Source organism: Pristis pectinata, chromosome 30 (assembly GCF_009764475.1).
Source record: "Pristis pectinata isolate sPriPec2 chromosome 30, sPriPec2.1.pri, whole genome shotgun sequence".
Classification (NCBI taxonomy): Eukaryota; Metazoa; Chordata; class Chondrichthyes; order Rhinopristiformes; family Pristidae; genus Pristis; species Pristis pectinata.
The window spans coordinates 9,172,512-9,186,109 of NC_067434.1; the positions used below are offsets into that span (position 1 = coordinate 9,172,512).

At 41.2% G+C, this 13,598-nt stretch overlaps 1 protein-coding gene across 2 annotated transcripts in view; it reads right to left on the minus strand.

Annotated features, from left to right (window-relative positions):
* LOC127584660 (annexin A4-like) overlaps window positions 1-12,250 on the minus strand; it is a 35,392-nt gene extending 23,142 nt beyond the window's left edge. The window contains exons 1-4 of one of the 2 annotated variants that reach the window (XM_052041513.1): window positions 12,113-12,250; window positions 7,357-7,438; window positions 1,789-1,883; window positions 63-176 (exon numbers count right to left, since the gene is read on the minus strand). In XM_052041513.1, coding sequence (XP_051897473.1) covers window positions 63-176; window positions 1,789-1,883; window positions 7,357-7,438; window positions 12,113-12,136 — 315 coding nt within the window. In that variant the 5' untranslated portion in view covers window positions 12,137-12,250. Of the gene's footprint in view, window positions 1-62; window positions 177-1,788; window positions 1,884-7,356; window positions 7,439-11,507; window positions 11,639-12,112 lie in introns of those variants that run through there. The other variant, XM_052041514.1, reaches the window with a different exon arrangement.
* Window positions 12,251-13,598: the final 1,348 nt, after the last annotated feature.

Here is a 13,598-nt window from a genome sequence, read left to right on the forward strand (position 1 = left end):
GCAGTTGATTTTCAAGCCATGAAATTTTTCCTGCAAGGAGGACAAATACGAGTGTGACTCACCTCCATTGCATATGCTAGTTGTTGTGCATCAAATTTTGCAGGAGTCAGCATTAATCCCTCAACCACAGCTTCAAAATTCCCTCTGAGCTCCGACTTCAGTTCATCAATTAGGTTCTGCATCATAATAATGCATTAATCCAAAGTTTTGTTTTAAATTGTACACAATGTACGTTCAGATAAATGAACTAGAAAATATTACACAAAGGTTGGTTTTGGGCCACAGTTGCAGTCAAACATGGAATGGAATAACTTTCATAATATTCTGGCATATCTAACAGCAGGTGCTGTCAGCACTCTGTTCTTCCAACCATGGGGATGCACATTCTGTTGCTTTGTTCCCTCTCCAATTTGCCAAATATTTACAGCTAACCACCAAGTCTTTGTTATCTGCTGACATTATCAGTGGATCCATTTACTCAGGAGGTCGAATGTGTATTATTTGGAGTGTTGGCATATATTACATGTCCCTTCAGAGCCCTGTATTGTACTGTCTGGTGCATCCTGTTTACCATGAAATGGATTGCACATGATGTCTTGTGCTGCTAAGGAGTGAAATATCAATAGTCAGTGTGCAGTTGGAGCTAGGGTCCAGATTGTAGGCTGGGTGAGGGGCTGGAGCCAGGGTCAGGAACAGGAGCACCAGGATTCAGGAATGTGGGCAGTTTTATGGCTGAAGTGGGGGACTGGACTGCTTGTTCTGATAAGGTGCAACATATGTAAACATCGTTACATGCATAGAGGGGATAACTGTTGTATATTATCATAGCCTTAACTTCATTGACAGCAGCCTGAGTGATATCTGTGCTTTTATATTATCCGGAGGAAGTCCTTAACTCACTGCTTCATGAATAATGACTTACTGTAATGTGCCAAGGGAATTATCTAGAAAATTTATCCAACATTGGAATAATTTGAATTGAAAATAATTTTTAAATGAAGTGACAATCCCAACTGGAAGCACTTCTATTTAAAATAAGTGGTTGCATGTTATTGATAATATTTGTGGTATCTTTAAAGATAAACCAACAAATTTATAACCCCAAATATTGGAATTATTACTACCCAACAGCACACCAGACTTCTGCTGTTTTTGCACAAGAAAATGCAAGTACATTAAGAATTTTTTCATGCTGCCTCTACAATCCAGTACAATAACTATTTGTTTAACTTACAAAGGAGCCCCTATTCTAAATGTGGCATGAAGAAAATAGTCCATGATACAATTTAGCATGTGTCTATTACTATTCTATTATCAGGGTAAAAATTCCAAATATTTCAATATTTAGTGATTTCAGATCCAAAACAAAACTTTCAATTATAACCCTATATTTTAAAGATATTTTTCAGTATCAAGATTTAAAGGCCCATGCCTGTGACTATGAAGCATGCCACATCATTCCACAGGTCTTATATCTTCAAAGTTTACAGATTTGAAACAACCTAGTTAGTAGATCTATATCTATCTCCCTGGTAGTTGAAGGAGAATAAGTTTGTAAGCTATCAATGGTCAAAAGGCAAAACATGACAATACACAATATCTTATTGTTTCCAAATCTAAACTATTTCATCCATCTGAGGCAACACTTTCATTGCATTTATATTTGATGTGAAGGCTAAATTGAATTTGCTACTGATGCATTTGCAGAGAGCAAAAAAAAATCAGAGATACATCCACACAGATTTAATGTGATATATTAAAGACTAAATATTAAGACATTTTTATTACCTGATCATAAGCTGACTTGAAGGCTTGAATGATCTGTTGCCTTTGAAAATTGGATCTACTTGAAAGAAGATCAATAATGACATCTTCATCAGTTCCTATTGGAGTTAGTGCAAGAAAATTAATACTTCATTAAACACACCATGGGTAACTGCTTTAGCAAAGGCAACATCAACTTTCACCATCACATTCTGAGGAAGTTAGTTTCAAATTACAATACATCTCATCAGTCCTGGAGGTCCAAGTAATTCTCCTGCCCAACTAGGTCATCCAAACAGATAGCATTTATTTTTGTCTGGTGTTATTCTTCTACAGATAACTCTGTGGCTTGGACATTGAGCTACCTATCATACCCCAAGAATGACAGGCTATTCGAGCAGGAGTATGCCACATGGCAAACTGCTCAAGGATGAGTTAGCGGCATTCTTCACTATTGTCTGCACTGGGCACCAGGTCCTTGGGATGGCAAATATGGATTACAATTAATTTTTGCACAAAAACGTTAAAACACGTTAGGATCAGGCTCTTTCTTCTAGAGAAAATTGAGATGACCACAAAGATATCTTTAAAATTATTAAAAGGATGTAATAGAGTAGATGGTTCCATTTTTGGAGCATCCCAAAGCAGCAGCCTATAAATACAAGACAGTCACTAATAAATCTAATAATGAATTCAAGAGAAACTTCATTATTTAAAAAGTGCTGTGCTGTATAACAATCATTACAACTATGTTTTGGGGTCTGTCAGTAGAAGCCTGGCACAGCAATATTGTATCCATGAACCAAAGCTACCAGCTAGACTTGTTGAGTAAATGTGCACTTTCAGAAGAAGATTATGTTATGTGGTTGCTGGGGTGTGTGGTGTCTTTTACTTATCGCCATGGGCCCTTCTCAGATACTGTTGTGCTAGTGGGAAATCAGAACAAAAGTGGCAGCAGTACCCAAGTGGGTTGGAAGTGCGCATCATGTGACTGTGTTCTATTGACAGCAATTGATAGCAGGTCCAAATAGGGCTTCACTTCTGCGCCACCTGCTGTGGGTACGGTAGACGGTGGCCCTGACTCCTTTGCACCTGTGGTTCCTATTGCTCCTGCTCTTGCTGGAAGCCCTTGGGCAAGAGCTCTACATGCCAATTTGTAAAGTTGTGTAGTAAGCACTAGTGATGAAGGAGACCCTGTCTGTAAGGCAATTCTGCAGTGTGCTGTGAAACCTCATTTTGATGATGTCAATAGCAGTCTGCAGGAAACACCGTCTACCTTTGCTTCCACCGTGGTTGTGCTCAGCTGCAGCGACTGGACAGTGCAGAGTGAGAAGTCTTGTCATCCCAAAATCCAGTCACTGGGGCAATGTGCCCTCCAAAATATGAAAAGCAGTTGCCTTACAATAGAGGGGTCAGGCGAGCTGCCAGAACTCCTCTCTTGGGTGACCACAACCACCGTGCTCTGGAAAGGACTGGGAAGTCTTGCGATTCATAGACAGCTGAGGGGAGCCTGGAACCTCAGCAAATCAATGAGCCCACCTCACCTCTGTAGAAGTTACTTCTGAGTGTAGAGAATCATTGACCTCACAAATATAACAGTGAACAGTAAACTGCAAGCCATGACCCATCAGCCACAGTCACTGGAATACTCCCAAAGCCAGGAAGTGGTGACAGTAGCCTTGGTCTCAGTTGTCAGAGTTGCAAGGCAAACCTGGAGTCCAGGCTGTTGAAGGTCACATGATGTCACTCTTGATCAATCTTAGCCTCTGGATACATTGCTCCTCAGAGAGGTTATAATAGGACCATGGGTTTCTGTAAACCCAGGGTGGTGGTGAGGAGTATGCCTGGGATGTTTAATCTTATAGCTGAACCAGCAAGAACAACATGCATAGCATTGTGAGGAGTTGCCAAGTTCTGAAATGCTAGTGGAGATCAGAAGAAGCCCCAATGGTGTTTAGGAGTAAAATTCAGGATCCAGTTTTATTCAAGGTGAGCTGCACAAATTAAAGACTTTGTTCTTACTCTGGGAAACTTGAGAAAATAATCTTTTCACGTCAGCAATCTGTATAAAGTTCCAAAAGTAACAGTATTTTTTTATTTGCATGCTCTAGTCATAGGATTAATAGTAGTTATGACTTACGAACAGTTTTTTTATTATGGTATGTTAAAATATAGGATTATACTTCAACGGTTTAGATATACTGCATATCAAAACTTAGCGTTTAACTCTTCAAAAATTCTGTTTCTATCAGAAAGGGTATTATGTGCAAAGCACAGTGATCTAATTAAACAGAAGGCAAAGACATTTAATTTACACATACTAAAATCTTATTGTCATCCAAGTCTTCCAAATACCACAGATAAAATGTGGAACTTATTGTGGATATGGTGTGGAAAGTTACATTTCTTTCAATCTTCTGCTTGATTTCAAAACGGCCAAATGGCACCCATCATATTCCTTTATATTGAGCTGATGTGTCTGCAATATGAACAAGGACTTTTTAAACTTCAAATGTTGAATATCTTTCTAGTTGCTCACTTATTGGAGAGAAGGGAACCTAAAGCATAAAAGGTAGTGTGTGCAGTAATAGAAGATGATGTAATTACTAAATGAGAATGGAAATACCACAGACGGAAGATTTATGCTCTGGAGAATGAAAGACTCCTGACACACTATCTGATGCACCTTCTGGGATTTTTCTAAATCCTTTCATTATGTCTGACAGAATAATTTTTCATCTGGGGGTGGGAGATTTAAAAGGTATTTTAAATACAAATGATCTACAAATCCATTTAAGTGTGAAATTTTATTCATTGTAATCCAATTGCTAATTAAGATATTAGTTTGTGAAAAAAAACAAAATATACCATAATTATCAATCCAAATGAAAGCATATTCTACATTCTCAAGTAAAAATAAAGTCTCATTACTGCATTCCTATTCTGACAACCCAGGGGCAGTGAGCAATCATCTTGACCAAGGAATGCTTGATGTGATTAAGTCATTATTTTAAGTAACATAAGGATTCAATAATTGAAACAAGATTTTACGGTCAAGCTGAAACATTAACTCATCTTTAACCCTTTTAGAAACTGATCAACATGAGCCTTTTCCAACAGCAACATGCATTTATATTATGCCTCTAAAGTCGAAATGCTGTTCCGGAATGGATCCAAACAAAATCTAACTCCAAGCCAAAGGAGACAATATTAGGGCACTTTCACTAATCTCTAATGATTAATCCAATTTTGCTTTATATAAAGTAGCCATGTTTTTAAAACTGTAGCAAAGCTAAGCTTAACATTGGAATTCCTATACCACATTCTCATAGCAGCCTGACTTGAATAGAACATATCTGGCATTCAAGCAATGAAGAATAGGAGAAGCTTCAAGAGCAGTTCATGGATCTTTGAACATACAGCCCAGAATGAAGATAAAAACAAGAGACACTAAAACAATCTCTGAAAAAAAAATGTGCCATTGAAAATCCAGTTTAACCTACAGTACAACCTTCTGTGTTGGTTTCTAGATGGTTCAATGCCAGTCTTCATTTTTTAGTTAGGATTTTTGCTCTCCTGGCATTTCCCCCCCCCCCCCCCGGCATAAAATTCCCTTAAATAATCCAACACATAAAATTTTGGTCTGCAACTTTTAACCTCTCTGGTCTGAGAAACAATCCTTATTTATGCAATATTTACCCAATATTTATTGGGCCTTGCTACTTAAAGGCCCAATGTTCAAATTTCAATGTTGTCCCCACTGGGATCTGTGACCCTACACGGGCTCATATACAGCCTCTCATGTCTTAACTGCATTACCCCAGGTGCTGAGGATGACAGTGACTCTCGAATACATGGCAGGATCATCCCAGGCTGCAGCTGCTGACCTCTGCCACCTCTCAGTTTGCTGCTTACTGCTGCATTGAGAACAGCCAAACTCCACACACAGGGAAGAGATGTCATCTACTTTCCATTTGGCCCACAGGAGCAGACAAGAGCATGTGTGGGTATTTACCTATATTCTGTAGGCATCAAAATACTGCACTTATGTCTTTACTGAAACTTCTATGGCAAATTCCCCAGAAGTTTCTACTGTAGCCATAGAGGGTCTCTGCAGCCTCCATGTAAAGGATATCTCCTCCTGGCATTATTCTTCAATAGCCTGCCCAAGTTCCTCTGAACGCTGGAAGAACACTTCCATTCCTTCCAAGACTGCCCTAGTAGACCCATTGTTTCTACTTGCTCTTGTGAACATCTCTGCATACCTCAACTCCCATCCTGTCCCCCCCCACCTTGTCCAGTCCCTTCCCACCTACATCCTGGACACCCCACATGCCCTCTACCATTTTAACAACTTGCAATTCCCTGGCCCCCACATCATCTTCATCATGGACATCCAGTCCCTGTACACGTCCATCCTCCAGCGGGAAACCTTGGGGCTCTCCACTTTCTAGAACATAGATCCAACCAGTTCCCCTCTACCAACACTCTCCTCTACCTAGCAGGACCTGTGCTTACCTGGAACAACTTCTCTTTAGATTCCTCCCTCTTTGTAGAAATCAAAAGTGTAGCCATGGGCATTCACATGGGCCCTAGCTATGCCTGCCTTTTCATTGGCTACATGGAGCAGTCCATGTTCCAAACCTACCCCAGCACCAATCCCCAACTCTTTCTCTGATGCACTGATGACTGCATTGGTGCCACCTCCTACACCCATGTGGACCTCTTCAATTTCATCAACATCGCTATGAAATTCCACCCAGCCCTTAAATTCACCTGGCCCATCTCTGACACCCATCTCCATTTCAGGAGACAGACTATCCACTGACATCTACTACAAACCACCACCCCCGACTCCTACAGCTACTTAGACTACACATTCCCCCCCCCCCCCCCCACTGTCTTTTGTAAGGACACCATTCCTTTCTCTCAGTTTCTCTGTCTCTGACACATCTATTCTCAAGGTGAGGACTTCCACTCCAGGACATCTGAGATGTTCTCCTTTTGCAGAAAACGGGGTTTCCCCCATATTGTGGGGGTGGTCCCCCCCCCAGGCAGATCAGGGATTAAGTTCCCTTGGTCATTACCATTTACTCCACTAACCTATGCATCTAGCACATGATTCTTCAACATTTCTGCCAGTTACAATGTCTCTTTTTTTCCCTCCACCCCTTCACTTCATTGCAACATCCATTTGTTTAGTGTTGACACTCCCTTATGGATGTTTGTAATGTGATACATTACTCAGACCTGCCTGTAAAGATTACATCTGCAGTGCTAACAACAGCAAGAAATTGCAACACATGAAGGGATATGCCATCCCGATACAAAAGATCTCTTTCTTTATGAGACTTTCACAAGCACAGTACTGTATCTATACAAAGAAAAGTACAGTTATTTTGAAGGGAGCTTCAAAGTTGTGTCCTACATATTCCCTTTCACTGTCAACAGTTGGCAGGACTGTGGCAGCTTGGTGCCCGTCACTCTCTGCTGAAGACCAACCAGAGGAAGCCAGGGACTCCCCTGCCTTACCCGGTCCCTTTCAGTTTCCTGTATTGTCACAGAAAAATTGATTAAATGCTTTGTAGTTACCTAGTCCTTTCATGGAATTACGAAGATTCTCTGCATCGTGATAAGCATTAAAGCCAGGACATGGTTTGACAGTGCCTCTTGCCTAGAAAATGAGAAAAATAAAATTAAAATGTTAACAATTATTTCATTTTCAGAAAGTTAAAATGCTTTAGAAGCTTTTTCATGCTGTAATAACTTTTAAAAACAGATTGCATATTTGTGCATGGCTAGGAACGAAAATTTTCTGGAGTGTGTCACAGATTAGAGTTTTAATCTATTTGTGTCCTGTATTTTCATTATGCTATCTGCATATTTTGGTTCTTAACATATATCTCTTTGCTAACTTAGCAATATTTCACTTCCAAATCTTGATTTGTCCGCAATTATAGTAGGAGGCTTTTGAAACCCTTTCATCTTTTTGAAGACAAATAGCAAAGCCAAAGCCAAAGCCAGTTTTGTTACACAATCCAAGTGAAATAATATACAGAAAGTAATGATGATTCAATAAACAAAGCTCTTGCCGTGCTATCAGCAATTCCTACTTCAAGCAAATTATGGATCATGCCACTTCAGAATGTGGGTTGCATGAAAAGATCCAACTTACTAGGCCTGCTATCAGGATGTCCTGCTCCACAAAATGCTGGTCCAATGTGCTTTCCAATTACAAGCAAGCATGGTCAGAAGCTTTTAGACTACTGCTCATGAAGAGCAATTCAGAAACCCAATTTGGACAATGCGACTAGAAATATCATATGCCCATCAAAGAACCAATAACTTCAGTTCAAAGACTTATTGCACCACTTGTAGTTAAATGAAGAAGCAAACACCAAGTTAAAGCCAGCCAAAATAAGAGGAAAGTGCTGGAGATATTTAGTAGGTCAGGCGATATCTGTGGAGAGAGAAACAGTTGTGATACTTCACATCAATGTGACCAAGGATCATCGACCTGAAACATTACCTCCACTGCTTACTTAGCTGCTTGAGCTTCTGAGTATTTCAGCATTCTCTGTTCCCTCCAGATTTGCACAGTATTTCTTTAGGGAAAAAGTTATTATTGATTCTTAATCCACTGAGGTTGAATAAAAATCATACTGGAGGCAAATTTTAAACATTGCCTTTCTGTTGAAGTAATTTGGAGGCACCATTATACCAAAAGTACACTGCAAACGAAACTCTCACCAAAAATTCAGGACCTGAATTTCCCAACAGTCACTGACACTTCCAGAAATGGGTGCAATATTGTTCTATTCAGGGCTGCTGATTTTTAACTGCACATCATTACTCTTTTTGGATTTGTGCATAGGAAATTGTAGGCCATTTTGTGCATTCATATACCTCTTTCATGACATCATGATGTCACAGAGAGCTTTACTGCCAAAGGAGGACTTTAGAAATGCATTTCTCCCAAAAAGGTTTTATAGGGAAGCAAGTCAGCTAATTTGTATGTAGCAATTCCCACAATTAGTAATTAGCTACAAGATTTGATCATTTATTTCAGTGATTTTGCTAGCAGATAAATATTGGCCATGTTGTTGGGAGACTGTACTGCATTTTTACAAATGGAGCCATGTATTTCTCACCTTGTTTAACATCTCTTCTAAAAGGACAGATGAGTACACTTAAATATGATCTCAATGTCAATTCACTTTGAGAAAACAAGTCACTTAAAAGGCACAAGAGAGACTGCAGAAACTCTGGAGCAACACACAAAATGCTGGAGGAACTCAGCAGGTCAGGCAGCATCAAAGACGTTTTGGGCTGAGCCTTCATTAGGACTGGAAAGGAAGAGGGCAGAAACAAGAATAAAAGGGTAGGGGAGGAGCACGAGCTGGCAGGTGATAGGTGAGTGCAGGTGAGAGGGGGAAGATAGGTAAAAGGGAATGAGGTGAGAAGCTGGGAGGTGATAGGGGGAAAGAGGCAAATGGCTGAAGAAGGAATTTGATAGGAGAGGACAGTGGATTGTCACAACCTGCCCACCTCCTTCACTTTATTCCATGATCTACTGAACTCTGTCAGATTCCTACTTCAGCTTTTTGCCTCTTGCACCTATCACCTCCCAGTTTCTCACATCATTCCCTTTAACCCTACCCAGATACCCTCCCCCTCTCACCCATCACCTGCCAACTTGTGCTTCTTCCCCACCCTTTTATTCTGGCTTCTGCCCTCTTCCTTCCCAGTCCCGATGAAGTGACTTGGCCCAAAACGTACACTGTTCATTTCCCTCCATAGATGCTGCCTGACCTGCCGAGTTCCTCCAGCATTTTGTGTGTGTCACTCAAGAGCCAGCTTGATATTACTAAACCATGAAGGTATTACAGACCCAAATATTATGGAAGATGTATAATCACTCAGGCAAGTTGACAGCCATTGGCAAATCCTATCATAACTTAGTTAAGATCTTTGAGGAAATAATAAAAGCAGTTTAAAACTTGTTCTATTTCCTAATTTTTAGAAAGCCTTTGTTAAAAGTAGCACAGAAAAATTTACTGGGACATTAAAATGGTATTGGTAACCAAATGGTATACTGGATAGAGAACAGTGGGAACCCCTGGTGCAGAAGACCATGATCAGAGGTGGGAAAGTGGTAAATATGCAAAGTTTGAAATTGGGTCCATTCTATTCATTGAAGTACTTATTTCCCTCTATTCATCCTGTTACGGACTCAGTGAAAGTCCCTTTAAGATAGAGAGTGTGTGTGTATGTGTGTGTGGGGCGTGCTTACGTCAATAGAAGATAAAGGATGTAATGACGTTGTTGAGGGGGGGGGAGGGGGGGGGGAGAGAGAAGTCTGCTAGTTTTCTCTATCGATGGATGAGAAACAATAACTGTGTCTGCCACTGAAATCCATGTATGGAAGTTGGAAGTAATCCAGTGGAGTTCACTTTGTTGCTGACCTGTAGAAGGAAACAGGTATGTGTGTGGACGACCACGATTCGGATGCTTTTCGGGGTGAGGAAGTCACTACCGAGTAAACACTGAAGTGTTGCTTGGGTTCCATCGTGGAACATTTGGATTTCGTATTTACTCTCTCTCTCTGTTTCTCTAGGTCTACGTCTTATCTTCAGACAACGGTGGTTGTTGAAGAAGCCCTTGCTCATGTTTCACCTTATGGCTTGCGGAACTGAACTTTAAGAACCATTCCCTGAACTTGGAGTTTGGGACTTTGCCACACACACACGCACGAAGAGTTTAGTTTTGGGGTTAACGTTCGAGGTTTAACATTTTTGAATTCCAACATACTAACATTTTTACTTTTATTTTACGTATTATCATAAGTAGTGATTAATAAAATAGTTTTTAACACTGAATCATGCTCAGTGTGTTTCTTTTGTTGCTAGTTCGTGACAATCTGAATAAATCTGTTGCATTCACAGAACAGGGTAGTGGTATTCTCTCACAAACCAAATATAATTCTTTTGTGCATTAGATTTCTATATATTTATGACAAATGTGCATAAGAGTTGACTCTGTAAGAAATCAACAGACTTTACAAATTACATAAGAATCCCTGCATGCATACTTTTTGTTAGAGAAAATGCAAAACACTCATTTACCAAGAGAAATGGCAGGTGTGCCATATCCCACATGCTTCATTAATAATGCGCCACGGCAGGGGCTCCCACCTCTGAATACTTATACAGATATACATCCAAGTCTTAAAAAAAACCAAGCTGCTGGATGGTCCCCTCCTCACCTGGATCCACCTATTGCTTGCTGGCTCCTGCCTCACTCCTCACTTCTTTATTTTGGCTATCCCAGTCCTGATGCAGGGTCTCAACCTGAAATGTTGACCATCCCTTTGCCTCCACAGATGCTGCCTGACCTACTGAGTTCCTTCAACAGCTTGTTATTTGCTCCAGATCCCAGCATCTGCAGTCTCTTGTGACACACCCAGGTCCCTTCATTCCACCAGACCATCTCCCTTGTTCTTTCTGCTAAAATGTTTCTCCTTACATTTCTCTGAATTAAATCTGATCTCCTGTTGTAACACATTCCCACAATAGATACGGAAGTACGTCCATGCAATTCATTGACAACACACCGAAGTCCCTTAACACCTCCACTAAAAAGATCAGTGCGATAGCACACAGATCCATGTACAAATACTCTTTACACTTAATTTTTTTTTGCATTAGGGTGTGTCAATGAAGGAACTTAACCTGATTACTTACAATACAAGTCGTAAATCCAGTTTTTAAAAAATATATTGCACCCAAAAGGCAAACAAAAAGTCAATCCGGTTTGTTTAGGCCCAGTGTGGAAAAATTCATTTCCGTGAGCGTAGTTGTCAGACACTCAACAAAATCCTGGTTACAAACCATGCAGAAGAGAATTGCTAAAACAGTTTTCCATCTACTTCCTGATATTATCACGCCCAGAAGCCAGCGTAAGCAGATCTTTCTGAAACTGTAAACCTACAGATTGTCCTAGTACTGTCCCCTCGACAAAGGGACGCTTTATAAAGGAGTTTTGGTGTCGCTAGAATTTAGCGCTACTTAAACAGTTGAAGATGATTTTACATCGTATTTCTCCCTGACGTGACACGCCCCAAAACAAATTATCTACATTAAATAAGAGAACTGGATTATTTGTCATATTGATACAATGTTTCCCTCTACAAGATAACAAAATGATTGATAAGAGAATTGAGACAATTTGTGAAACTTGTTTTCGGCTAAGTCAGTAACTTGAACAACATTTTACTCGCAAGTATAATTCACAAAACACCCGAGAAACATTATACTGGGAGTTTGCACTCGCCGCACTATTTACTTACACCATATGCCCCCCAAGCAGCCATTCTCTCAAAATGGGAAATTCCAGGGGACGAAGGGTACGGAGAACCTTACTCTGTACCTTAACCAGCCAAATGAGGTATAATTGATGCAGTGAATGGTAATTCACTGAATAGTAGGTGTGTCTGTTTTACATATTTTATTCATGGCTTTGTTGCATAGAACGCATTCTGGGAGTTACCAGTCCTGTCTGACGATATCTTCCTGTACACCAATGAAAAGACGAGTATTGCTCAACATCGGGGTATGAGCCATTGGCGCCCGGCCAAGGAGACCCGGACGTCCAGGTACCATTCCCTTCAGCTTCCAAAAGCCGTATGTAAATATCCAGCACATCTTTCTTCAACATTTCCGCCAGTTACATAATCCCACTACCAGTCACAGCTCCCCACCCCTTTCTACTTTCCACAGGGTCCACTCTCACCATGGCTCCCTGGTTCACTCATTCCTCCCCACCCACTGTCCTCAGGCACTTTCCCGTGTAACTGTAGGTGGTGCAACACTTGTCCCTACACCTCCTCCCTCACCACCATCCAGGGATCTAAACAGCCCTTCCAGGTGAGGTAGAGATTTTCATGCGCCTCCTCCAACCTCGTCAATTACATTCGGTGCTCTCCATGTGGCCTCCTCTACATCGGTGAGACCAAGCATAGAGTAAGCGACTGCTTTGCTGAGCACCCGTGCTCCATCTGCCACGGCCATCTGGAGCTCGTTGTAAACTATTTTAATTCCCCTCCCCAATACCACACCTCACGTTGCTCTCGGAAAGTCCGCAATCCAACAGCATGAACACTGAATTCTCGAACTTCGGGTAACCTGCTCCCCGTCTATCCCTTTCTCTCTCCTTCTGATCTATCCAGGTCCTCTCTCACACACCCTCCTTTCCGACCACCAGCTCCCTATCAACCAGTTTCTTTCCTCTGCCCCACATATTGCATCAGCCCATCCCACCTCTTTTATATGGTTCCATGCTCCACCTTCCTTTCTATCAGATTCTATCATGGACAGTCCTTTGTTACCTCCACCTATCATCTCCCTGCTCTCTGTCGCTATCTCCACTCTATCCTCCCCCACCTGACACCATCTGCCAATCACCACTCCTCACCTGGATCCACCCATCGCTTGCCTGCTCTTGCCCCACCCCTCCCCCTCACCCCTTTATACTGGCTATCTCTCCTCTACCCTTTCAGTCCCGATGAAGGGTCTTGACTCGAAACATCAACTATCCATTTCCCTCTGCAGATGCTGCCTGACCCACTGAGTTCCTCCAGCAGCTTGTTTTTTTTGCTCCAGATTCCAGCATCCCCAGTCTCTTGTGTCTCCACTTCATAAATTATTGACTTGATTGTTATAACATTTTTCGTTAATTAAAAAAAGTTACTCTCTGGTTCAGAAAGATAAATGTCTCCTCGTTGACTCTCATCGAGAATCACAAGTTGCCTTCCATTCTGTCAGCTTGGAAGTCTA